This window comes from Mus musculus, chromosome 4 (genome assembly GCF_000001635.26).
Source record: "Mus musculus strain C57BL/6J chromosome 4, GRCm38.p6 C57BL/6J".
NCBI lineage: Eukaryota > Metazoa > Chordata > Mammalia > Rodentia > Muridae > Mus > Mus musculus.
Window position 1 is genome coordinate 107,094,012 of NC_000070.6, and position 25,568 is coordinate 107,119,579.

The window sequence follows — 25,568 nt, forward strand, 5'->3', positions numbered from 1 at the left end:
ACACTGACATCTGGGTCCATGCAGATCTAGAGAGAAGTCCTTCAACATGCAGGGAGCAGATGTCTCCATAGCGACCGCAAGGTGTACTCCACGTATGTGCACGGGGATGAACATGTGTGGAAAGAAGCAGGTCTGCATGCCTAGGTATAGGCAGTCACAGAAGGGCATAGTCCCACTCTGTAAGTCCTGTCACACAGAGATTGGTGCCCTTAGTATCTGGGGCATTGACAGGCATCAAAGTGGGCTGGTGTGCTCACAACTGTGTGGAGCTGACCCCCCCAGAGATGGTCATTTGGTCTCGTAGACCCTGGTGCTGCAGAGCCAGTCAGGACAGGGTGGCAACCTTACACCAAGATAGCCCTGGAAGTTTAGAAATAGGTCTTCAAGCATCAGCCTCCTTTGGTACACAGGCGCACTAATGAATACCCGTGCCCCCGTGTGATAGTCGGTGGGCAGCTTAGGCACACCTTACAGACCAGGCAGGTGGCAACCTTTGTTCCTTCTCAGCTACCTCCCCTGGGATCAGTCGAGAAGCCCTGGCTACATTCTGATTGGAGGGAAGGGGCAGTCAGGCAGCAAGAGGCCCCACCCAGAGGTCACTTCAAGGAGAGAGGGCTTGTAAGGAAACAGGAAGACCAGGGTTGCACATCACTCAGAGTTTCCATGCATGGGCTACAGACAGAAGGGCGACTGTGCTCCAAGGAGCTTTGAAACTTGGCCCATGCTGTCCTTATGGTACATAGTTCTCAATTCACAAGTGTGGAAGGGCCAAGGTCACACAGCTAATAACTCCCACATGGTCCTACTTCTAGAAGTCTCAGGCTTAACCACTGCACTGGACCATCCTGCCACGGGGAGTGGGGGCAGGGCCTGGTTGTGGCAAAGAAGGTTTGTGTGTTTGTGTCCCCAGCATAGTCTTTTGGAAATTAGTGCTCTTATAAAAGAGACTACCCTCACTCGCACCTACCCCAGCACGCGCGCGCACGCGCGCACACACACACACACACACACACACACACACACACACACACACACTGCTTCAACTCCGAGAGCGCCTCACCTCTCTCACCACGGGAGGAGGACTCGGCCAGTTTCCTGCTTTACCAGACACGTTGGTTTTGGACTCCTGTCCTTCAGAACACTGAGGAATACACATGTACTGTTTATGGGCTGACCAGCCTGGGGTATTTCATTACAGGTGAGTAGGAGAGCAGGGTTAACAGCACGCCTTTGGCCCAGGCACACATGGGCCCAGAGGGAAAAGGGCACTCGTTGGCTGTGGGCCTCGGAACGGTTCAGAGCAGATATGTCTGCTGAGCATCTAAGATGTTTGAGATGAGGCAGAGGCAAAGATGAATGTCTTAGGTTTCTGTTGCTGTGATAAACACCAGACCCAAAGCAACGGCGGGGGGGGGGGGGGGGGGGGGAGGGTTGATTTCAGCTCACAGCTCACCGTCCATCGATGGAAGTCAGGGCAAGAGCCCAAGGCAGAGCTGGAGGCAGGGACTGAAGCAAGGGCCCTGGAGTCTTTTTCTCATCCTGTCTCCCTTCCCTCTCTGCAATCCTAGGATTGCTTCCCAAACACACTGCTCAGTCTAAGGTCTTCTTGTGGTAGCGCTCACCCCAGGACCTTGACACAAGCAGGGAGCTTCAGCTTGCTCCCCTGTCTCCTGTGAAACCTACTGTGTGTTGTGCTGGCTGAGAGGCTATGTGCAAGTGAACAGCACCCCAGTAAGTGCCCATTTATCACTCTGCCTGGTTTTCACTCATAAACCATCATTATTTATTATTATTATTATTATTATTATTATTATTATTATTGACAGAGTTTCTCCTCTGGCTGTCCTGGATTATTATTATTATTATTATTGACAGAGTTTCTCCTCTGGCTGTCCTGGAACTCACTCCATAGAACTCAGAGGTCTGCCTGCCTCTGTCCCGTGAGTGCAGGGACTGAAGTCACGCACCACCATCTCCCAGCCCCCCTCATTCACACAGGCAATGCTTGATAAGCAGCTTTACTTCTAAGCCTGCCCAGCAAGTTCCTTGCTTTTCCATCCTGCTCCATGGAAAAGCCAGTCTCTCTGCTCTGACCATTCCTGATGCCCTTTGCTGAACACCTTCCAGGTGGCCTCCTCTGCCAGCAGCCTAGGGCTCCCCTGGGACTGCCTGACAAAAGGACGGGCCAGAGGCGACATGTGCTCTGGCAGATGGACAGCTGGGTTCCTCTTGGGTAGATAAAAAGCGTACTTGTTGTGGTGTGGTGAGCCAGGCTGGTAAGACATCCGTTCCTGGTCTCATTTAATCCTACCGGAGAATAGCAGGCTGCAACTACCTCTTTCTGTGGAGGAAGCTGGGCCTCAGAGAGAATGTCTCACTTTCACAGACCCCTCAACCTGGCGGTAGGGCAGCCAGGACTGACTTCAAGCAATCAGAAACCACAGGCCAGGCTCTGCCCTTCCTAGGAAAGTGGGCACCTGTCCCATTTCTCATCAGTGCCCCCAGGCCTAGAACAGGCTCTGCACAAATGCAACGATTAGAAATAAGGGGGTAGGGGGCTGGGAAGAGATGGTGAAGTCATTTCCACACTCACATTGAGGACTTGAGTTTGATCCTTAGCACCTATCCACCCCAGTAAAGAATTTCAAGCATTTATTTCAGCAGTTGGGAGGTAGAGGCAGCCAGATCCCTGGGGCTCATGGATCAATTCTAGATTCAATAAGAGACTCTGTTTCAAAAATCAAGGTGGATGGTTTCTGGCAAACAGCACTCAAAGTTGGTCTTTGACCTCCACACATCTGTACCCCCCTCTCACCCACACCCACCCCCGTGGGATGGGCTGACTCAAAGGGAAAGACTCCTGGAGGAAAAACCAGATCCCATTTGCTGCTGGACACAGCTCCCCTCAGGACTCTTCTGCAGTCCCAGCTCCCAGCACAGAGCCTGGATGCAGAGCCCTGTAAATGAGTCTCGCGAACCAGTGAAGGCACGGTTCCTGCTCTGGCCACACAGCAGGCTGCGGCCCACGGCTATCACATTAGAAGACTCCCAAGTGCCGATGCTGCTGTTCCTGATGCACTCCCGTCATCAGCCGTCCACAGCTCCTTCTCCGTCCCTCTGAGCTGAGTTCTCACATTGGAAGGAAGCTTGTTCTGTCTGTCCCGAGAACCGTAGGCTCCTTTTGACTCCCTCGGGAGTGGAGAATGGGGAAAGACAGGCGTATGCGCCAGCTGAGCACTAGCTGCATACGTTAGCACGTGCAATCTCATTTCTTTTTCCCAGTAGCCCCAGAAGCAGGGCTGCATGGCTGTGCCAGCTGGATCAGAAGGCCAAGAGGGAGTGAAATGGCTTGATCAGGATCCCCTGGCCAGTGGGAAGCTGAACTGGGATAGATCTGGCCCTGGAATTTAGAGGCCCTTTCTCCACTGTCTTCTTCCAGGCCCAACCTGCTTCCCCTTCCTGATACAGGGTGGCCATTGCAGTTCTCAGTAAGTGTCAACCTGGTGACACCAGATCCGTCACCTCACTGAGGAGTGGAGGAAGCTAGGATCCGTTTACTAATTCAAGGGCCCAATGAATTATTCACACCACCATTTACTTGGAGGCCCTTCCAGCCTCACCTCTCTTTCCCCTCTCAGACCCTTGGATCCTGACCCCTGAACTCAGCCTTTGGTGCAGGGAGCCCCTGGTGAGGAGATGCTAGCTGAGCTGGGGGCCTGCCTACTGCTGGCAATGGTACTGTTGGACTCCGATCCTGGGACCCAAGCCATGGAAGGTAGGTGATCTGGCCACTCACAACGGGGCTGATGGGAGGAGGGTGCAGAGGAAGCAGGGGCTCAGGAAGCCCCAGCCAGAAAGCAGGGGCCACTTTGGAGACCCGGCTGAGTTGAATGTGTGCTGGCTCCTGAGACGTGACTTCTCCAGATGAAGGAAAACAGGGCTCGAGCGAGGGCTTAGGTACAAGGCCACACCATTGTGGCTCATGAAGGGAGTGGCTCAGAGGTGCGGAAGGTCCGCCCACCTCGGGAAGGACCCTCTGAGATCTGGGAGCCCGCCCGCGCCTCCTGCTGCAGCCCGCGGTGCCAGCTTCCTCGCGGTGCCATTTGGTGCCTCTGGTGCTCTGGCTCCAGTGTGTCTGTGTCCTTGCTGGGAACCACGAGGTTCTCTTTCTAAGAATGCCTTGTCCTGCTGTCCCTCTGCCTGGGAAAAAGTTTTTCCTGAAGTTTCTTAGAAGGATTCTGTTTCTCTCTCTCTCTTTTTTTTTTTTTAAAGATTTATTTATTTATTATATGTAAGTACACTGTAGCTGTCTTCAGACACTCCAGAAGAGGGCGTCAGATCTTGTTACAGATGGTTGTGAGCCACCATGTGGTTGCTGGGATTTGAACTCCTGACCTTCGGGAGAGCATTCGGGTGCTCTTACCCACTGAGCCATCTCACCAGCCCTGTTTCTCTTTAAAATAAGTTTCCAATTACATTTATTGTGTGTGCAGGGGGCGTGGGCAGAGGGCGCATGCACACGGGCATTCTGCATCCACGGGGGTCAGAGGGCACGCAGTGGGTCAGAGGGCACGCAGTGGGAGCTGCTTCTCTCCTTCCACCACGTGTGTGTGGGGGTGGGGGGTGGGGAATTAAATTCAGGTGGTCAGGCTCAGTGGTGAGATCCTTTATCTCTGTTCACCCTTAAAGTTTAAGTCATGTCACTTCCTCCGTGAAGTCCTCCCCATCCTTGGTTGGCCTCTGATGCCCCTTCCCCAGACACCCAAGAGCTCTCCGCGCAGACTGTGATCCTAGGATCCTTGTGTCACTCTGACCCTGCAGATGCTTTCTGTGAAATCATTTTATTGTTCCTCAACATGTCACCTTGCCGGGGACTGGAGGGAGGGACTCAACAAGCTGCTCCCTACAATTTGTCTTCCCCACGCTCAACTAGGGCCAAGCGGGAAGAGGCAGCTTGCCAGTCACTCTATTGTTGGCACAAAAGGTTTGGGCACGCTGGGGTCTCAGTCCATGCTATTTACTAACCTCAAAGGCTTGGGTGGCTTTGGCGTGAGCCTGAGGGTTAGTGTGCCTGGCTGGAGCTTTATAAGCAACATTTACACTTGTGCTGGTGCCCGGGGCCACCTAGGCCACAGGAATTCCACTCTGACACTAATGTGGTCAGCGTGGGAGAAGGACCAGAGTGGATACTGAAAGAGGTCCGTCCCCCCACCCCCCCACCCCCATCTTCTGGCCATAAGGCTATGAACCAGACGCCATTCATGGCACTAGCCTGCTCAGACAAGGAGGAAATCACGTGACCTGGCTCCTGCACGGCCCTTGCATTACCTCTGTCTGCCTGGCAAGACCGAGGCTAGCGCCAGGTTCGTGGCTGAGGTCCGCAAAGGGTGAGTTATGCTCCCACCCTCCATCTTCACCAGTCAGTCCTCTGTGGATCTTGGTGCTCCCCTAATACTGCCACCCCCCTAACCCCACACGATACAGCACACCACAGGTGTGACTTTACTCCGCCTGCCTGACTCTCCTCAGCCCTACCCGTACTGTGAGCTTGCTTGGGAGAGAGGCTTAGTCCAAATCAGCACAGACCTGCTGTTGTGCCATGCCCTTCTCGAAAAGACGTTATTCAAGTGTGGAACTTCATGGCGTTAGGAACATTCTTGTTCCTAAACCAGGCAGGTCATGAATTCAAGGCCAGCCTGGTCTACAGAGTGAGTTCTAGGACAGCCAGGGCTACACAGAGAAACCTGTCTGGAAAAAACAATATACAAAAAAAAAAAAAAAAAAAAAAATCCAAAACCAACCAAACAAAAAGAGGAAAAATGAATGTTTCTGGGGCTGGCAAGAAGGCTCAGCACTGGCTGCTCTTCCCTGCTGTTCCCTGCATCCATGACATCAGGAAGCTCACAACTCTCGATCCAGGGGATGGAGCACCCTGGCATCCATGGGCACCGACACCCATGCATATTCTCCATACAGACACACTTGAGCACACGTAACTTAAAACAAAAATAAATCAAGAAGAAGGTGGAGGAAGAGGGGAAGGAGGAAGAGAAGGAGGAGGGAGAGGAGGAGGTTCCTTTGTGGGGCCAGTGAGACGGCTCAGCAAGTAAAAGCATTTGCCTCAAGAGTCTGAAGGCCTGAGGTCGATCCCTAGAACCCACAGAAGGTGTCCCGAGTCTGCGCATGCATTCTGGGGTGTTTCCCCCATCTCCGGGATGCACACACACATCTACACACATAGCAATAAATAAAATCTACATTTTAAAGATTTACTTACTATTTTTGTTTTATGTGTGTATTTTGTCTGCCTGTGTGTCTGTGAACTCTTTGTATGCCTGGTACCTGTAGAAGCCATCAGATCCCTTGGAACTGGAGTTACAGACAGTTGTGAGCAGCCATGTGGGTGTTGGGAATTGAACCGAGGTCCTCTGGAAGAGCAGGAAATGCTCTTAACCACGGAGCCATCTCTCCAGACTCAAAATTTAATTCTTAAAAAAATTCTTAAAAATATGTTCTTTTATAAGCTGGGGTGGTAGCTCGTTTGGTAAAGTGTTTGCCATGCAAGCAGGAAAACCTGAGTTCAAGATCCAGAAGCCATGGAATAACGCCATGTCTGTGGCACTGGGACTGTGGGAACAAGCAGAGTCCTGGGCACTGGGTGGGCAGCCTGGCCTACTCAGTGAGCTCCAGACCAATGAGAGAACGTGTCTCTGAGGAACAACATCTGAAGCCTCCACGAGCACACACTTGCACACACTGATGCTCCTTTAGCTGGGGGCAGTGGCACATGCTTGTTATCCTAGCACCAGGCACCAACCCAAGAGGATCTAAGTAATACTGAGGCCAGACTGGTCCACAGAGTGAGTTCTGGGCCAGCCAGAGCTCCATAGAAAAAGTCTGGCTCAAAACAAACAAGCTAATAAAATGTGTTTGTTTCCTTTTTAATGTAGGGAAAGTGGTGCGTCTCTGTAGTCCTAGTCACTGGGGAGGCTGAGGCAAAAGGGTCACTTGAGTCCAGGAATTCATACACAAATACACACACACACACACACACATGTATGTGCGTGTGCACACATACACTTTTCATCCTAGCACCCCGAAGGCTGAGGCAAGATCTGCAGTTCAAGGCTAGCCTAGGCTCTATAACTAGCTGAGGTATCAAAAAATAAAAAAATAAAAAAGAATTACTCTATAAATAATGGAGTGTATATTTATTTGTTTATTTGTTTGTTTGTTTGTTTGTTTGTCTTTTTTCGAGACAGGGTTTCTCTGTATAGCCCTGGCTGTCCTGGAACTCACTCTGTAGACCAGGCTGGCCTTGAACTCAGAAATCCACCTGCCTCTGCATCCTAAGTGCTGGGATTAAAGGTGTGTGCCACCACGCCAGGCTGCGCTTATTTTATACTTGTTAAATTAGCTCTTTGGCATTTCATACACATATACAATGCATCCGGATCACACACTCACTCTCCCTGACTCCTTTCCGCCTCTGTCAAGCCTATGCCTGCTGCTGTGGTGGTTGTTATCAAATCATCGTCTCTCTATGTAGCTCAGTCTTGCCTGAAACTTACAGTCCTCTTGCCTCAGCCTCCAGAGTACTTCCCTTACGTGTGTGTGTGCTGCTACACCAGACTTGTATCTTTTTAATTGTGTTTTCCAAAGGCTTGAACCAGGTGTACTGGCACACACTTGTAACCTCAGCATTTGACAGCCTGGGGCAATGGAATTACAAATTTGAGGCTAGTCAGTGACACCCTGTCTTAAAAACCAAAACAACAAAGACTTATCTCTGATTTTCAAAAGCTCAGCAGCATTGAGTGTGCTTCCCAGAGAATGCCTGTGTGGCCGGCCACCGAGGCTTTGGCTTTCCCTCCTGCCAACCTTTTACTTGGCAATAGCACATTAATGATGCTATCTAATCTAGCATTCCATTAAAAGTTGTCAAATCTGGTTTTATAATTGCCTTTCATTGTGTCCCTTTAAGTTATTGTTTTCTATTTATTTACTTATTGTTTATTTACTTATTTTTGAGACAGCGTCTCTCTATGTGGCCGGCCTGGAACTTCCTATGTAGACCAGGTTGCTCTTGAACTTGCAGAGATCCGCTTGCCTCTGCCTTCCTAATGCTGGGGTTAAAGGTGTGCCCACCACTCCCTGTTCTCCCCAGAGCTTCTCTCTCTCCTGTCTGCTTCACATTCTGCTTTCATTTATCATCTTCCACCAGAGCATCGTTATTCCTGCTGATCTCCCAGCACTGAGCACTGCCCAGTGTTCAATGTTTGTTGCATGACTTGAAGAACACTTCCCCAGTAGCTGAAAGATTTGTGCATGCTTGAGTGAGCACAGGCAAGAACCCAGAGTGATTCAGGACCCTGTACTGTTTGCTTTCCAGCCGCAAGGACCCAGACTTGCCTCACGAATCCAATGACTCTCAACCACTCTTTTCTCTTGCTTCAGGTGTCAAGTGTGGGGGTGTGCTCTCAGCGCCATCTGGGAACTTCTCCAGCCCAAACTTCCCAAGTCTGTACCCCTACAACACGGAGTGCAGCTGGCTGATCGTGGTGGCCGAGGGCTCCTCTGTGCTGCTCACCTTCCACGCCTTTGACCTGGAATACCATGACACCTGTGGCTTTGACTTCCTGGAGATCTACAACGGGGCCTCTGGAGACAAGGGCAATCTGCTGGGCAGGTTCTGTGGCCAGGTGCCCCCACCGCCCTTCACCTCCTCCTGGCACGTCATGTCTGTCGTCTTTCACTCAGACAAGCACGTGGCCAGCCGAGGCTTTTCTGCAGGCTACCAGAAAGGTCAGGGGGGCACTCGGCAGGAAGGCTGGCCCGGGGCAGCTGCAGGGGCTGGGGGGTGGGCAAGATCAGATGCCTCTGTGTCAGCCCATGCAGGACAGCCACAAATGCCCCTGTCCACAGGTGCACCCCGAGCAACCCTAGGGCTCAGGCAAGACAGCAGCCCTGTTGAATTTAGAAGCATGGAACTGTGGTGTGTTAAAACACAAGGTCAAGAGGCTCCTCTGACAGAGCGTGGGAACCGTAGGCCTGGGGGTTTGCAGGACATTAAGGTATCAAAGTCCTGACAACACATGAAATGCTTTCCAGCATTTTTACAAACAGGAAGAACTGATAGCAGACAGAGCTGTCTGGTTAATCTTTGAGATCGAAAAAGATAAAGGCAGTATTTTAATGATATGCATTCATTTCACAATTCACATTTGTGTGCATAGACATGCGTCTGTGTACATGTGCGTTTGTTGCATGTGCGGGCGTGTAAGCTGAAAGTCAATCTCAGATGTTGTCCCTCGGGAGCCGTCCACCTTACAGAGACCTGGGTTCTCTCATTAGGCTAGAATGGTTGCTGGCCAGTGAGCTCCAGAGAGCATCCTGCCTCTGCCTCCCTAGCTCCAAGATTACAAGCTCAAGCCACCATTCCTGACTTTGGTGGGGATGCTGGGAGTGAAACTTGGGTCCTTATGCTCAGTCAGCAAACACTTTAACAGCTGAGCTCCTGCCCTGGTCCCAGGCTCACATTTCCAACATGCACTTGTGAAAAGCCGGTCCCTAAAAACTGTGGGTTGATAGACTCCCCTGGGCTAAATTTTTCTGTATAAGATGTGTAACTTTGGCTTCTGTCTTTTATTATATTGAAAGCTATTGGGCTGGGAGAGTGCTCTGTGGGTGACTTTTGGATCCCCAGCATCCACATGAGATACAGAAACAGCCATGCACCCCTGTGACCCTCCTGCTGGGGCTCGTTGGCCATCGAACCTAGCTGGAAACTAACAAGTTTCAGATTCAGAGAGAGACACTGTCTCAAAGAGACAAAGCAAAGACTGATAGAGCAGGATAGCATTCCTTCTCTGACCTCTAAACATACATGCACCTGCATGGGCGTGAACATCCACACATATATGTAAGAACATGTAAACATATGTAATCCACACATATATGTAACATACATGTTGGAAACGCAGCATAAGAATGAACTCCTGAGTACCTATCTGCTCAGGTTGTAGATATTAATTGATGGGATATCACAGACTATCTCCACCTACCTTCTCATCTCACAGGAAATCTGATGCCCAGAGAGGAAATACTATTGCCTACCATGACGCAGTTGTGCAGGCGGTCCTGGGACAGGGAGCCCGGGCCTCAGCTGCCAGGGGTCGTGCGCTGCTCACAGAATGGCAGCTCATCTCCTGGGCTCCAGTTCTGTCTACTAACTGCGTGACCTGTCCATGTGTCTTGGCTCTTGTCACCTCAGTGTTGCCTGCCAATCTCCATGTCTCTGAGGGCTTTGACGGTGTCTTTTCTATTGCTGTGACAGAACCCCATGACCGAGACAGCTTATAAAGGAGAATGTTTGATTTAGGGCTCACGGTGGCAGAGGGTCGGAGTCCACGGCTTGATGGGTAGCAAGGCAGGAGGCAGGAAGGCACAGCTGGAGCAGTAGCTGAGCGCTTAGCCCTGGGCCCACAAGCTTGAGGAGGAGAGATAGCTAACTGGGAATGGTATGGGCTTTTGAAACCTCAAAGCCTGACCATGTGACACACCTCCTCCAAAAAGGCCACACCTCCTACCCCTTCCCAAATCGTACCACCAACTGGGAGCAAAGTATTCAAATATATGAGCCTATGGGCATTCTCCTTCAAACTACCACACAGTGTAGAATTCCCCATTGCCCTCCACTCCTGGAGTGACATAACTTAGGTCTATGCTTTGCTCTGGCCTGGATGTTCCCTAGTGGGGTTCAGCAGCCCCCTTTAACACACTTCTCCATCTTATCTCACCCCCTTACTCCCACCTGGGGATTCTGGGCCTTCAAATAAACCCCTTGTGCTAGGGTCTTTATCCCCCAGGCCTACCTGAGTGAACTCAGGCCTAGACAGATAAGTTACTTGGCCTCTCTCTGTAAAAGGTGGGTGCCATGTGGGTCAGGGTTCAGATCTGTGCCTGCCACCCGTGTGTGTTTGTGGAGCAGCGTTTTGGGTGTCTGGCTCCCCGGGGAGGAGGTCAGCTCAAGTGGGCTCCCTTGCAGATGTGTGCGGCGGTGTCTTGACCGGCCTGTCAGGGGTTCTCAGCAGCCCTGAGTACCCCAACAATTACCCCAACAATGTGGAGTGCCACTGGCTGATCCGCGCCTCAGGACCTGCTGCTGTCAAGTTGGTGTTCGTGGACTTCCAGGTTGAGGGCAGCGACGAATGCATGTATGACTACGTAGCTGTGCTTGGAGCGCCTGGCCCTGCCCACGGGCACCACTACTGTGGCCGCACCAGACCCCCCACCTTCGTGTCCCTGGGCCATGAGCTGCAGGTGGTCTTCAAGTCTGACTTCAACATTGGAGGCCGGGGCTTCAAGGCCCACTACTTCTCAGGTAGGAGGGGCCAAGGCTATGGTAGCGCCTGTGTACTCCTGCCTGCTGCTTTGCTTGGGGACTCAAGCTTGCTTGTGTCCTTGGGGTTTGGGTTTTCTGCACTTTCTCTAATGGCTTAGCACACTCTTCTGGGCCAACGCCAAGGCCTAAGCTGATCATGTTCTTGCTCAGATGGGATCAGTCCCATTTAAATGCCTTAGAGCAGTGGTTCTCAACCTGTGGGTCGTGACCCCTTTGGGGATCAAACAACCCTTTTGCAGGGGTCACATGTCAGATATCCTGTATACCAGATGTTTACATGTGACTCATGACAGTATCAAAATTACAGTTATGAAGTGGCAACGAAAATAATTTTATGGAACTGTGCGGTGGTGGCGCATGCCTTTAATCCTAGTTCTTGGGAGGCAGAGGCAGGAGGATCTCTGAGTTCAAGTCCTGTCTGGTCCACAGTGTGAGTTCCAGGACAGCCAGGGCTACACAGAGAAACCCTGTCTTGAGAAACCAAAATAATAATAATAACAACAACAATAATAATAATAGTTATTATTATTTTATGGTTGGGGTCACTACAACATGAGGATCTGTATTAAGGGGTCGCATCATAGGAGGATTGAGAACCACTGCCTTAGAGAATTAGATACTCTTACATCTACCTCATGCCACCTTTGTCCAGCTCCCTGTCGGAGGGTGAGCTAGCTCCTTTTCCTGTGCCTGCTGTGCTGACGTGATGTGTGTATAGAAGAGTGGATGAGCTTCAGAGAATTCACAGCCCACTGAGAAAGATGGGTGGTACAGCAAAAAGCCAACTGCCATGAGTGCAAACAGGAGGAATCACAGGGGACTTCCTGGAGGAAGAATCAAGCAGAGCCTCAAAGAAGTCAGCCCAGAGGGCATGAATGGTATATACAGAGGGCAGAGGGCAGAGGGCAGGCGGCTGAGAGCAAGGCTGGCATGTAGGCAGAATGTTGGCTTTTATACCTGAGATAGACAAGGGTGTGAGGCACAGAGGAAAGGTCCGCCTGGCTCACAGTTGCAGAGGCCCAAGGCTGTCAGCTGTGGTCTTTGGGCCTGTAGTGAGGAGGAGCATCATGGCAGGGAGCAAGGAGTAGAACAAAAACTGCTCCCTCGTGACAGGAAGGAAGCAGAGACATAAAAAGGAAGGGACTGGGGGCCCTAGTGCCCACTTTTGAGGGTGTCCCCCCAGTGAGCCTCCCAGTAGGCCTGGTGTCCTAAGGTTTCTACCACCTCCCGGTGGCACCTCAGGCTGGAGACCCTGACTTATTTATCATTTATTTGGTGTGAGGATAACTTTCTTCTTCCCAGGAGAATGCCAGGAGGTGTTCACAGCTGTGCGTGGAAACTTCTCCAGCCCACAGTACCCTGGCGCCTACCCCAACAATATCCGTTGCCACTGGACCATCCGCCTGCCCCCCGGCTACCGGGTCAAGGTCTTCATCCTGGACCTGGGCTTGGAGGAGCCCAATAGCCTAACCAGAACCTGTGACTTCGACCATCTGGCAGCCTTTGATGGGGCCAGTGAGGAGGCACAGCTGCTGGGGAAGTGGTGTGGGCATCACCTGCCGCCGCCTGTCACCTCGAGTCGCAACCAGGTCCTGCTCCTGCTGCACACTGACCGCAGCACCTCCGGCAGGGGCTTCTCCGTGGCCTACATCGGAGGTCAGCTGGGTGTGTGTCCTTGGGAACTCTGCGGCCCCTTCCTGTGTCCACTGAGACACAGCCCCTCCACTGACTCCTCCAGACCCCACTCAGTCGCCTACCCTGGGGACCTTGGAGGCCACTCCAGTACGGCCCTCATTTATTTCCACTGTCACCTCTTTTCATAGCTTCTGACTCCCTGATTCCTAATTCCCCCTACCTCGCTCCCTTTCCCATGGGCTCTCTGCCTCTTGGATATTTGATCCAGTTTCCAGGACTGATGCACACAATATGCCAAGTTATCAACAGTCAGGAGGCAAAAACACTGAGATGCCACCAGACTTGCCTGCATCATTCAGAAGTGCTAGCTGGACAAAGGGTACTAAGGTGTCCTCACCCAGCAGCGTGCTAGCCAGGCAACCCCTGTATGGGGCCAGGGACTCGGAATTTCCTAAGGGCACCGCTGAGATCCTTATGTTTGCAACAGAACTTCTGCAGAGCACGGGCATCCTGTCCACAGCCAAGGCTGGGAACGGACAAGAGAGGTGGCAGCCACGAGAATCCCGTTATCCAGAAAGCCCGAGCCTTCCAAAGCGCTCTCAATGCTTTGTCCTGGGTCCCTGTGGTTTCAGTCACGTGGCCATGCTTTTCTGCAGAGGTGGCTGGGAAGCTGGTATTAAGGTTTTTCTAACTTTGGTTATGTGGACTCGGTACAAAGCTTGCAAGTCCCTGAGTCAGGTAAGGAGTAGGGGCTACAGGCTCTGCGGACGTCTTTCCCTCATACACTCCGGCCTGGCCTGTTCAGCAGTGAAAGGAGCCTTTTTCCTCATCCCTGGCTGTTGAGTAGCTAGGGAACCCTGGGAGTGGATTGGAAAACAGTGGCTACAAGCTGGTGGCCCATAGAGACCCTTCTGGTCCTGGTTCTGTGAGAAGAAAAGATGGGGTTCTTGGCACAGCTTCCTTTGATTCTCCATGGACAAGGAGAATGTTGTGAGACCAGGTGCCATCTGGGTTCTGCCCAGTGACCTGGAGTCTCCCCTTAGCTCTCCTGATTTTCCCACCTGTACAGCAGGAATTTGGATTGAAGGGTCTTCCGGGCCAGCTTGCCTCTGAGAGCCCAAGTCTCCAGCCCAGACTGGGCAGCGCTAAGTGATTTAGACCGCCTCTTCTTGCAGCATCTTTGGAGATGAGGGTGGGGGTGGTTGTCATTCTGGCTCCTGTTCCAGGACCTTCTGTGCTCCCTACACAGCCCCCTGTGGGAGTCGAGGGTCAGACAGGGTACTCACACTGGACCAGCACCAGATGGGGCCCAGGCTGTAGGCAGCCTCTCCACAGGGAGGGCAACCACGGCATCAATCAGGGGTGACACACAGTTCAGTGCCACCGAGATCATCGTGGGAGACAGCGGACCCATAAATCCCCGCCTGCCCAGACACCCGAGGTTGAAATATGTCCGAGACATTTCCCGGAGAGGGCTGAGGGATCCAGGCCTCTGCCTGCCAGGCTCCCTTTTTCTTCCAGCCAGCGACCAACCCCCACCTGCCTCTGCCTTGCCTACTCCCTGGCTCCTGCAACCCCAGACACTCAGAGTCGCACTCTCACACAGCACAGGGCATGCTGGGAGCTGACTGATTTGTAATGAGCAGACTGCCCGCCCACCTCCCTCGAGTCTGAAATCCAAACTCAGCCACAACGGGCAGCTTCACCTCTCAGAGATCTGTTTTCAAAACTGAAGTGGCTTGTGGTGTGCCCACCCTCCATGGCCATCACAGGAGGGACAACAGGGTTCCCCCACGCCCCCCGCACCCAGATTCTTTTCTATCTTAGCGTGATGGTCCTTCACAGCACTCCTGTGCATCTCCACATTATTTGTCCTGCACATGCCGTGGTGTGGCAGACTTCTTCATGTCGTCTGTGTCTGTGTCTGTGTCTGTCTGTGTCTGTGTCTGTGTCTGTGTCTGTGTCTGTGTCTCTGTCTGTGTCTGTGTCTGTGTCTGTGTCTGTGTCTGTGTCTGTGTCTGTGTCTGTCTGTGTCTGTGTCTGTGTCTGTGTCTGTGTCTGTCTGTGTCTGTCTGTGTCTGTGTCTGTCTGTGTCTGTGTGTGTCTGTGTCTGTGTCTGTGTCTGTGTCTGTGTCTGTGTCTGTGTCTGTGTCTGTGTCTGTGTCTGTCTGTGTCTGTGTCTGTCTGTGTCTGTGTGTGTCTGTGTCTGTGTCTGTGTCTGTGTCTGTGTCTGTGTCTGTGTCTGTGTCTGTGTCTGTGTCTGTGTGTGCTGTGCAGAGTAGGCCATCAGTAGCTGTGTTTACTGAATGATAGGGTGAACACCCTGCCGTGCGGCAAAGCGATAAGCACTCTTATTGTGGTGAAGAACTAGTTTCCAGTCACTCCCATGCTCATTCATTCATTCATTCATTCAGCATTTCCTCAGCCTGCCAAGCTCTACACTGGCCTCAAAGGGACAGAAACAGTGGTACACTACATGCCTTAAGAGCTCACAGATCGAGGTTTCGGGGGAGCAATGCACGCAATATATCTCAACTGAGTCCTATAGTATTCCATAAGCACCTTCTCTAGTCTGGAGTTCTGTTCCGTGTCTACTGTCCTTCCAGGAGGCTTGGGGGTAATGGTTCTGACAGCAGCCCTAAGGTCTCAGATTCCGCCCTCCTTTCCAGTGGTGCCCATGAATGTGAGCTGTTCTCGCACGGACTTCCAGATCCTGATCTCTGCCCAGGCACTGGCCCCACTGGAGCGGACCAAGGTCTACCTGGGTAGCCGGAGCTGTGCAGCCCAGGAAGTTGGCAGTAACTTCCGGATCCAGGCCCGCTTTGACACCTGCGGTACTGAGTCTCAGGTAGGGGTTGGTGGGGAGGGAGGTATAAGAGATGGGCTCTGAGCCTTACTGAAGGGCACCTGCTGTCCTCAGTTTCCCTCATGGCTCTGATGGTGCACACAGATATGGACTCAGGCTTACTGGCACCCCACCCCCACCCCATAGTGAACAACCCTAAATTTCCTCCCTGCTCCTCTCTTTGAGAGCCCCCGGGGGAGAATGGAACCCCGATTTCTTTAATATGCACAGCTATCCCCCTGCTCACTGCTCACCCATCCTCCCCAACCTGGTGACTCCAATTCATCTCTGGGCTCCACAAACAAATGAGTTTCAAGTAAGGATCCATCTCCCTCCAAAGGCTGTGGAGCTTACAAACAAGATTTTCCCACTATCCTTGGATTTTGGAGGCTGTGAGCCCAGGCTGGGGTGGATGGGTGGTAGGGGCCTGAGAGAGTCCCTGGGCAGTGTAATACCCCAACACCCTAAATTATGTCCTTAGGAGAATGCAGGGGAGGGGGTGCGAAGAGAAGGAACAGTGGTGTGCCCCTGTTAGAGTCCCCAGCTCTGAAACCTGGGTGTCAGCAGTCTGGCTTGGCCTGAGGCCCCATGCCCTGCCACTTGCTTCTGGCCCCTGCTGTCCTCCGCTCAGCCACTGTCCTTTAGAAGGGAGCTGAGGAACATCTGGCTGCCAGTCTGTCTTCACCTTGCTCCATGCCCTGAGGCCCCTAGGGATTTTCTTGGGACAGAACCACATCCAGTGGATGGAATGAAGGAGACAACGTTCCTAAGGGCTGGGAAGGTGGGTCAGTCAGGAATGAGCTAGCCATGCAAGCATGGGGACAGGAGGTCCATCCTCAGACCCATGTTCATCTAAAAAGTAAATAGAAATGTTTAAGGTGGGGGTGGTGGCGCACGCCTTTAATCCAGCACTTGGGAGGCAGGATCTCTGTGATTCTGAGGCTAACTTGGCCTACATAGGAGGCTCTAGGCCAGACCAGACCAGCCAGAGCGACTTAAGCAAGGCATAATGTATGCTAGGGAGGTAGAGACAGGCCCTCACGCTCCCCCACCTCTACCACGTGCGTTCACTCCAGTCTTTACTATGTAGATGACCAGCCTCTCTTTGGTTCTTCTTCACTCACAGATCCTACCTTGCTCTGTCCCGTATCATGATTCTATGTCTCAAAGATCAAGGCTACAGGTCCCCTTAAAGAGCAGGGAACAGGTTGACCAAAGCAGACCAACCAAGGCAAGCCGGCAGAGGCAGGCCGACCCAGGCAAGCCGGCAGAGGCAGGCCGACCCAGGCAGGCTGACTGAGGGATGCAAAGGCTTCTTTGGGAATGTGAGATCCAGGGCCCTTCGGAAGCCCAAGCTTGGGAGAGGAGCCACTTCACTACATGTACGCCAACTCCACACCCGACACCACACTCCTCAGACTGCCCCACGCTCCTCAGGCTGCCCCACATCAGGCTGCCACTTCTGAGAATGTCTGAAATAAGAAGCTGCCTAAATGGGAGGGAATACACAGGTGCAGGAAATTGAGAAATCCCATCATCCAAGACAGCGTGGCCCCCTTGGGAAGGTGTGAATGGGTGTCATAGTGTTTAGGGACTTTGCTGCTGGGCACGATGACGCACCTAAAAACCCAGCTTCTTAGAGGCTTGCCCTACATGTCTCACCCACATAGGGCAACTTGACCCCTGATTCCCTCTTCCCTGGGGTGAAGGGTGCAGTAGGCCAGGCCTCTCATGCCGTGTTTTTCAGACTCTCTTCCCAGACCTAGAATGGGTGGGTCATCTAGGGTGGTGGCTTTGAGTGACCAGAACCTCAACAAACAGTAGGGCCCCTGCTTCATACATCACTGAGAGAAAGACTCCCGAGGAAAGGTCACACAATAGGGACACAGCTGACAACAAGCAAGGCAGGGCCTCACTCTAGGCAGATGACGGCCTCTGGGCTCAGGGGACACAGCTGCAAAGCACCAAGGGTGGGAACTGAGCAGCTACTCTTTGGTCTGAGTGACGTGTCACATGTGATAGCATACGTAAGAGTTGGGCAGGCCAGGGTAGGAATATGGCCTCTGTGGATTGTATGCTGCATGGCTTCAGACAAAGGATTTAACCTCTGGGCGCCCCAGTTTCCTTGTCTGTAAAATGGGAATGTTAATGATACCAAGAAGGCTATTGTGAGAAGTAAAGGAATTGATACACTTAACTGGAGCCTCAATGGCCCCAGTTCCATAGTCTTTGTTTTTGAGACAGGGTATCAGGTAGTCTTGACTGGCCTCAGACTTACTATGTAATTAAAAGTGACCTTAACTCTGAGGTCTCTTCTGCCTGCAAGTGCTGGCACTAAAGGCAGGCACCACCACATGTGGCCTAAGCATTGCCAATGGAATCCAACTCCATAGCTGCTGGGTTTGTGTTTTTGCTGGTACTGAGGATTGAACCAGGAGCCTCACACACACTAGTCAAGTGCTCTGACCCTAAGCTATGGCTCCCAGCCTAGGTATTCTTACTGTCGCTGTCTTTCATTCACCCTAACTCCTTGAAGCCAGAGCAAACACCAACTCTCACATTCACCTTTCTTATAATTATTTTAATTTGTGTGTGTGTGTGTGTGTGTGTGTGTGTGTGTGTGTGTGTGTGTGTGTTGATCAGAGGACAACTCGTGAGAGTTAGTTGTTTTCCTTCTACTGTTTGAGTTCCAGTGACCAAATTCAGGTTGTCAGCCTTAGTGGCAAGCTCCTTTACCCACAGAGCCAACTGGCTGGCCCTGCCGCCCCCTTGATAGATGGGGACTCTGAGGCTGAGTGTGAAGGAGTCTGTGGCTAAGCTATGGAGTCAGGCCAGTGTCTGTTGAGAGGCACTGGGGGAGCCTAAACTTCCCTGGGCCTGAGCACGACTGTGTGACCCCACAGAGAAGAAATAACACGTCCGTGATCGTCAGCGTGTTGTACATCGACTTCTCCACTGCTGGGCACGATGACATCCACGAGTATGAGGTGCGCTGTGAGCCGCGGCGCAAGGAAGCATCTGCCCACCTGCTGTCAGGGTCTGATCTGCTTGGGCCCTACGCTGCCACTGCTGAGCACCTACAGGAGGCCCCACCTGGAGATGAGGCAGAGGTCCTGGAGGGCCCAGGGACCATGGTGACCCAGGACACCAGTGATATCGTCTTCCTGGGCCTCTGCATTCTAGCCGGAGTCCTTATGATCATTGCCATTGTGGTCCTGATGCTGCTGTGAGCATGTAAAGAGCAGCTTGGGGGACCCATAGCAGGGCAGGGTGGGGCTTGTTCACTTGTGGGTGGCCATCAGTCCATTGTGTTCCTCTCCGAGCCCATTTCCTAGGGATCACTGCTCTTGCCCTGCTCCTCACAGGCTCAGAGAAAAGTGTGTGTGGGTAAAGGCTCTGAAGACTATAGCGATTGCTCTTAAGTTAATTCAAGAATGTTCTACTACAGGAAAGCTCCCGTATGTGTTTCTTGTGAGCTTGGATAGTTGGAGTCACAGGTGGCACTGTGAATACACAGACCCATCCTGTTCTTTACCAACTCAGGGCACAAATAACGAGACCTTTTAGCTTCTCAGACCTTCATGAGTAGGAAGTCTAGTATCTATGCAGGGACTCCTCCCTCCTTAAGTGACTCAAGTGAAGACCCTCTCTAAAGAACTCCACTCCTGCCTCCAGGAACCGGGAAAGAGAACCCAAACTCTGGCTAGTGCGGTTATTTCAGCCCCTGCCATACCATTGAAGACTGGTCCTGTGCATCCTAGTGGGTGCTTGCTCATAGCCGTATCAATGGCCGCCGGCTGCGTCCGGTTCCTATAGATGCCACAGGTAGACTGGGCAGCATGCTCAGGGGAGAGGCTAGAGCTGAGGTGTTCCTTTTATGTTGGGACTTGTGTTTGAATGTCTTAGATCTTTAGCCAAAACATTGAAGCCACATGTGTCTCCATGCTTGCTCTGATGTTCAAACCACCATCTCTTCTTCACTCAGGAGATGAGTTCTCTTTGGAGCCCTCTGAACCTTTTTCTACTCCTTAGAGCTGCTCCAGTCCCTTAGAGCTGCTCCAGTCCCTCAGAGCTGCTCCAGTCCCTCAGAGCTGCTCCAGTCTCTCAGAGCTGCTCCAGTCCCTCAGAGCTGCTCCAGTCTCTCAGAGCTGCTCCAGTGTCTCAGAGCTGCTCCAGTGTCTCAGAGCTGCTCCAGTGTCTCAGAGCTGCTCCAGTCCCCAGAGCTGCTCCAGCCCCCGTCACTGCCGTTTCTATGCTTCCATCATCAGATTAAAGGGACTTCCTGCTCTTCCCAGAGAGGATCTTTAGGATTATTATGCAAATTAGCACAGCCTTCTCCAGAGCTCTACTTGATAGCAAGAAGTGGAACAATCTTGTTAATGGAAAATAAACAAACGATATATTTATAATCTGCCGCTCATCCCTGCTCACCTTTATAATGCCTAATGATCACTCAAGGTGTCTTTCCGCAATAACTGTGATCTCCAAAGTCAACCCGCTGACCACTAGGATCAGGTTACAAAGACGGAAGCCCCATTACAGCACAGCTCATTCGGCAACCCATGGACCATGCACCAGGTCCCAGATTCTGCCGGCTGTGCGAGGCAGCACACAGCAGCACACAGGCAGGTGGGACTCCTGCCTGTGAGATGTGTCTGGAGTGGGTGGGCAAGCAGAACTGGAGAAGAAGGGGCAACCAAGCTGGGACCTTGAAGAAAAGGCAGAGAGTGAAGAAACCTTGGAGGAAGAAGTGAATTATGCAGAGGAGAAAGAGTAGCCTGGATGCAGAGACAAACCAGGTTGAGTCCAACTCCTTCACCCCGTTAACGGAAAGTCTGGGCTAACTGCTCTACGGTTCCCATCTTGTGGAGGGTGTGTGATATAGTGAATTAGGGAAACCAGCTGGCTGGCAGAGGTGTTCCTCCAGGGGAGTCCTCAGTTAGCCCCCGGCCTCTGAACCTAGCCCTGACCTCACTCTCTCAGTCTCTTGAGTTGATGTGTTAAACACTCGGCCTTGGTTTCTGTCCTGCTTTTCTATCGCTGTGATAAAACGCCATGACCAAAAGCAACTCTTAGAGGGGAGGATTTATTTTAGCATGTTGTTTGTAGGCCACCACGAAGGGAAGTCTGGACAGGAACCTGGAGCAGGGGCCATGGAGGGGTGCTGCTTACTGCCTTGCTCTCCATGGCTTTCTCAGCCAGCTTCCTTAAGCAACCTAGGACCCACCTGCTCAGGGATGACACTGCCAACATTGGTCTGGGTCCTCACACACCAATCATTAATCAAGATAGTGCCCTATAGACTTGTCTGTAGGCCGATTAAAGGCATTTTCTTAGTTGAGGCTCCCTCTTCCCAAATGACCCTAGTTTGTGTCAAGTTGACAAAACCACAGTTAAAAATCAAACAAACAACAACAAAACCAAAAAACACCACCAAAACAAACAAACAAACAAACAAACAAACAAACAAAAAAAGGTGCAACTAGCAGTTTCCCTGCCCTAGAAAACTGGGCACATCCTGGATCCTCTCCAAGGGAGGCCTGGGGTCTGTGCTCTGTGGTGTGGGCTGTGTACCACTTGCTGATAATGTGTAATTCTCTCACTTTAGAGCGGAGGGAACTGATGGAGTGAAAGAAAAAAGTGCTTAAGGACACGACTGTGGCACACTGGTGTTGGCTAAAGAAGGAAGTCCTTCCCATCACCATCCCTAGCCTTGTCCTCTGGGTCCTTGTCCCTCCTGTCCTCCTCTGTTCCCTGCACTTTATCACTGATATAAGATAATGTCCCCACAAGTCACCCTGCACCCTGTGCCTGCTTTGCTTTCTCCCTAGGCTCTACCTAAAATGTATTTGCAAACCATGGCATGTGCACAAGGAACCCAGGCAGCCAGGGTTCCCTGGGGAGGGAACGCAAGGCTCCTTTTCCCCGATACCCATCTCCAGTGCAATGATGAGCAAGCCCCCCAGGACCCAGAAGAGCCCTGAGTGGATCCTGAGGGACGCAGGAGACCACACAGGAATAAGCAAGGATTGTCCTCTCCTAATCTAGGGACAATCAGAGTCCAAGTGAACAGCTCACCTTGCCTAAGTGCTGGAGGAGCTCAGAGGAGAACCTGGGCTTCGCTTCCAGGAGAGACTCACCGGGCACAGGACAGGGAGCAGCATCCAGGACAGGGACTAGCACACGCCAACGCAAGGGGTCCTGAGGAGCACACCATGCCTGGGGTTGGGAAGAGGGAGGGGTGAGGAGGCTCAGCCGTATACTATACTAGGTGAAGTCAAAAGGCAAGTGAGCTGGAAGATTGTTTCAGGCACCAAGATGGCGCCTCAGAACAGAAGTGTTCCCTGTGCCACAGGCCTCTGAAAGACTGCTGGACCAAGAGAAGCAATGACTGATACAACCCACCATGTTCTCTCTTGGTTGGCCCCATGCATGCGACTTGCAAGTAAATCAGTTGGCCCAGGGATCTGAGGCACGGGTTCCAGCTGCCTCAGTCACATGTGACCTTGGTTTATCTATCCATCTCCAAGAGGCCTTTCCCAGCATCCTCAGGAGCCTGGCCAGGCTGGCTGATCACAAGAATCTGCTCACAGGGATTCAGGCCAGAAGAGACAAACATTGGGAGGTGGTCCTGTAGCTGGTCCAGGCTTGTTCTGGGGCTTGCTGTCCGGGAAGCTCTCTGAGCCTCCACTTCCACTTGGAAACAATAGCAGGAACGTTTGTTGAAATGCACTGCAGGCCACACATGGCTCGAGATTTTTGTTTGTTTGTTTGTTTGTTTATATTTACTTACTCATTTTAATTTTCTATCCAGTAACTATTCCTGTTCTTTCTTTAAAAACAAAATTCAGGCTGGGCAGTGGTGGCACAGGCCTTTAATCCCACTACCCGGGACGCAGAGGCAGGTGGATCCCTGTGAGTTTGAGGCCAGCCTGAGTTCCAGAGTGAGTTCCAGGACAGCCAGGGTTACACAGAAAAAAAAAAACAACAAAAAAAAACCTGTCTTGTAAAACCAAAGAAAACCAAAAAGCCAGGAGTGGGTGGTAACCAAAAGACCCCCAAAACAGACAAAAATGAATTCAGGAAGGGCCAGAGTTTCATCCCAAAACTCACACAGTGGAGGGAAGGAGCCAGCTCCCAAGGGTGGCCTTCTGACCTCCACACCAGTCCTGTGGCATGCACATGCACACACTTGTGCACACACACACACACACACACACACACACACAGGCACACATGCACACGTACACACTAAAGAATAAAAAAGCAAAACCACCCAGATAGCTAACCAGTCGGCAGAGCCCAGATCTCAGGTGTGCTAAAAGAGCAGGTGGAGAAGCCAAAGGGACAGGTGGATCCCTGCCATAACTCCGTGCTTCATGCCTGTCACTTGCCGACTCTCCACACGGCAGTTTCGTTCATTTAGTCTTCTAGGTAACGTTGTGAGGTGAAGTGAATACTGAATACTGTTGAGTCTCCTTTCCCAGGTGAGAAAACAAGACACTACGCTGAGTGACTTGCTTCGGGTCACAGGTCACAGGTCACAGCTCCCCATAGGTGAAGGCGAGTCCTGAGACCAAGGGTCATTCTGGACATTTCCCTGGTTTGTTTATTTGATTGATTGATTGATTGATTGATTGATAGGGTTTTCCTATGTAGCCTTAACTGGCCTGGACATTGCTATATAGATCAAGCTGGCCTCAAACTACAGAGCTCCTGAGTCTCCTGCTTCCGTCTCCTGAGACCCTTTGTACATTAGTAACTGCTTAGGCCTCACTGCAGAGGGGCCATGGGACAGAGAGGTAGAGCTCACCCATACCACATCGCCAATAAGAGGAACAGATAGGCCTTGTGTGCATTTCTTGTCTGAGCCCCTTAGCCCTTGCTCAGACTTGAAAGTTTTGTCTTGGCACAGAACTCTGTGCAGAGAGTAGGGTTCCAAACACTGCCCTGGGTCACAGAGACCCACTCAGAGGCCAAGGAATGAATCTGGTTTCCAAGCCTCCAGGGAAGCCTTAACAAATGTCCCAGGTGACTTGTCAGAACTCAACACTATTTCCATGCCAGGTTTCCAGGAACTCAGGGTGCCCTGGACTGGTTCCCATGCAGGCCTCCAGAATACCTGGGCTTGGCAAGGGCCACCCGTGTCCTTCCCCAAGCCAGTGGTGTTTGTGAGCCTTCATCCTGAAAAACACTCCAAGCAGACTTCCTCCTAGCGTCTGCAGCATCTGCAGACCTTGGGGTAGCAGTTCCATCTTAGTCACACATGGACCTAGACCATGACTCAGTGGCTCACTGTGTCCCTGGCCACACTCCCAGAGTGCATCAGCAAATGTCCCAGCAGCTCCACACTGGGACACACAAGCAGTTTACCCTTCTCCCCAATCCTTATAGCCACCATACTTTGCAGGCAAGGAAGTTGAAGCTTATAGGCTAATGGAAGCCACATACTTGCTCTGAGGGTGGAAGGAGGAAGGAATGGGAGCCCCAATTCAGACCCTATTGGGGGCTCAGTCCATGAAAGCCGTGGAACCTCCTCCACCCCGCCCCCACCCTCTGTGCCATCTCCCACCCACAGAAGGCTACAGCAGTAGCTTTTGCTCATGCCTGGGGTATGCCAGACCCTGAGCCCAGTGAGTATCCAGTAGTCCGTGATAGCTATAAGTGCTTTGGTGAGACTTACTCATAACAGTGACACAAAGTCAGTAAGTACTGTGACCAGAAGAGGGGCCCTAATAATGCCCTGGAGGGGAGGAAAGACCCCTAAGAATAGGGGAGGCCTGTGCAGGGTCCTGAGAGATGACGCTGGGCAGGAGAAAGGGAGAGAGCATGGGAACGGAGGGCATCTTAGGCAGTGTGCGTTAGCAATGGGAGACCGGAAAGTCCAGGAATTCCAGGTTTGCTGGTGGCTCAGTGTAGGGTGGGGGGAACTGAGGCACTGATGCCAGAAGGCTTCTAAGGGGCAGAGAATGGCTGGAAGCAGACTGCCCTAAGGGACCTAGGGTGGTCATGCCAGTCCCTAATCTCCATGTGATGTCCCCGGAGACACAGGGAACCCCATTATAAATCCTGCACCCAGGTATATAGTAGAAGCCCCCACAAGAGGGAAGGTTGCCTGGAGGCACTGGACTCAGACACAGGTCATGTGACTGCCAGAGTCACCCTGTCCCTGAGGCAGTCTTGTACCCTTTCTCCTTGCTGGGGGGGGGGGGGGGCGACTAGCTCACCTGATCACTGTGGGGAATGATGGGAGAGAGCCAGCCCTTGGGATTCCCCTGGCAACTTTGTGGACTCGGCCCCACCCACCTCACCTGGTCCCGGGAGTTTCCCTGCCTGTGAAGTCAAACAGAAACAAACCCAAACAGAAACTGGCCCACCTCTGAGCACCAGGTAAGCACCACCCAAACCTGTGGGGCCTGTGTGCTTACCTTTTGGCTGGCCTCCAGGACACAGAAGGAGGCTGTTTGGATAAAAGCCCCTCTTACTGGTAAGCATGTAAGGCCTGGGAGTTTGCAGCTGGCAAACCGCTTCCCCAGATGTCCTCCCCTTTGGTTCTTACCCCTGCCTTGAGAGGGGGCCTCCTGAGCCCGAGAGGTTACAGAATGGGCTTGAGGTCACACAGCAGTTAGTGATAGACTTAGGGCCAGAGACATGAGACCTCGGGAGAGATGCCACTGGCCATTG

At 52.1% G+C, this 25,568-nt stretch overlaps 1 protein-coding gene across 2 annotated transcripts; it reads left to right on the forward strand.

The window, feature by feature from the left end:
* Nucleotides 1-2,879: 2,879 nt before the first annotated feature.
* Cdcp2 (CUB domain containing protein 2) lies at nucleotides 2,880-20,212 on the forward strand. Of its 2 annotated transcripts, XM_030253566.1 has the most exons (6): nucleotides 2,880-3,775; nucleotides 8,458-8,805; nucleotides 11,048-11,383; nucleotides 12,707-13,060; nucleotides 15,709-15,887; nucleotides 18,788-20,212. In XM_030253566.1, the coding sequence occupies exons 1-6, from the start codon at nucleotides 3,697-3,699 to the stop codon at nucleotides 19,112-19,114; spliced, it is 1,623 nt and encodes a 540-aa protein (XP_030109426.1). In that variant the 5' UTR covers nucleotides 2,880-3,696; the 3' UTR covers nucleotides 19,115-20,212. The 2 variants fall into 2 exon arrangements, with proteins under 2 accessions (XP_030109426.1, NP_766461.1); NM_172873.3 differs by lacking the exons at nucleotides 15,709-15,887; nucleotides 18,788-20,212 and having other exon boundaries at nucleotides 12,707-13,737.
* Nucleotides 20,213-25,568: the final 5,356 nt, after the last annotated feature.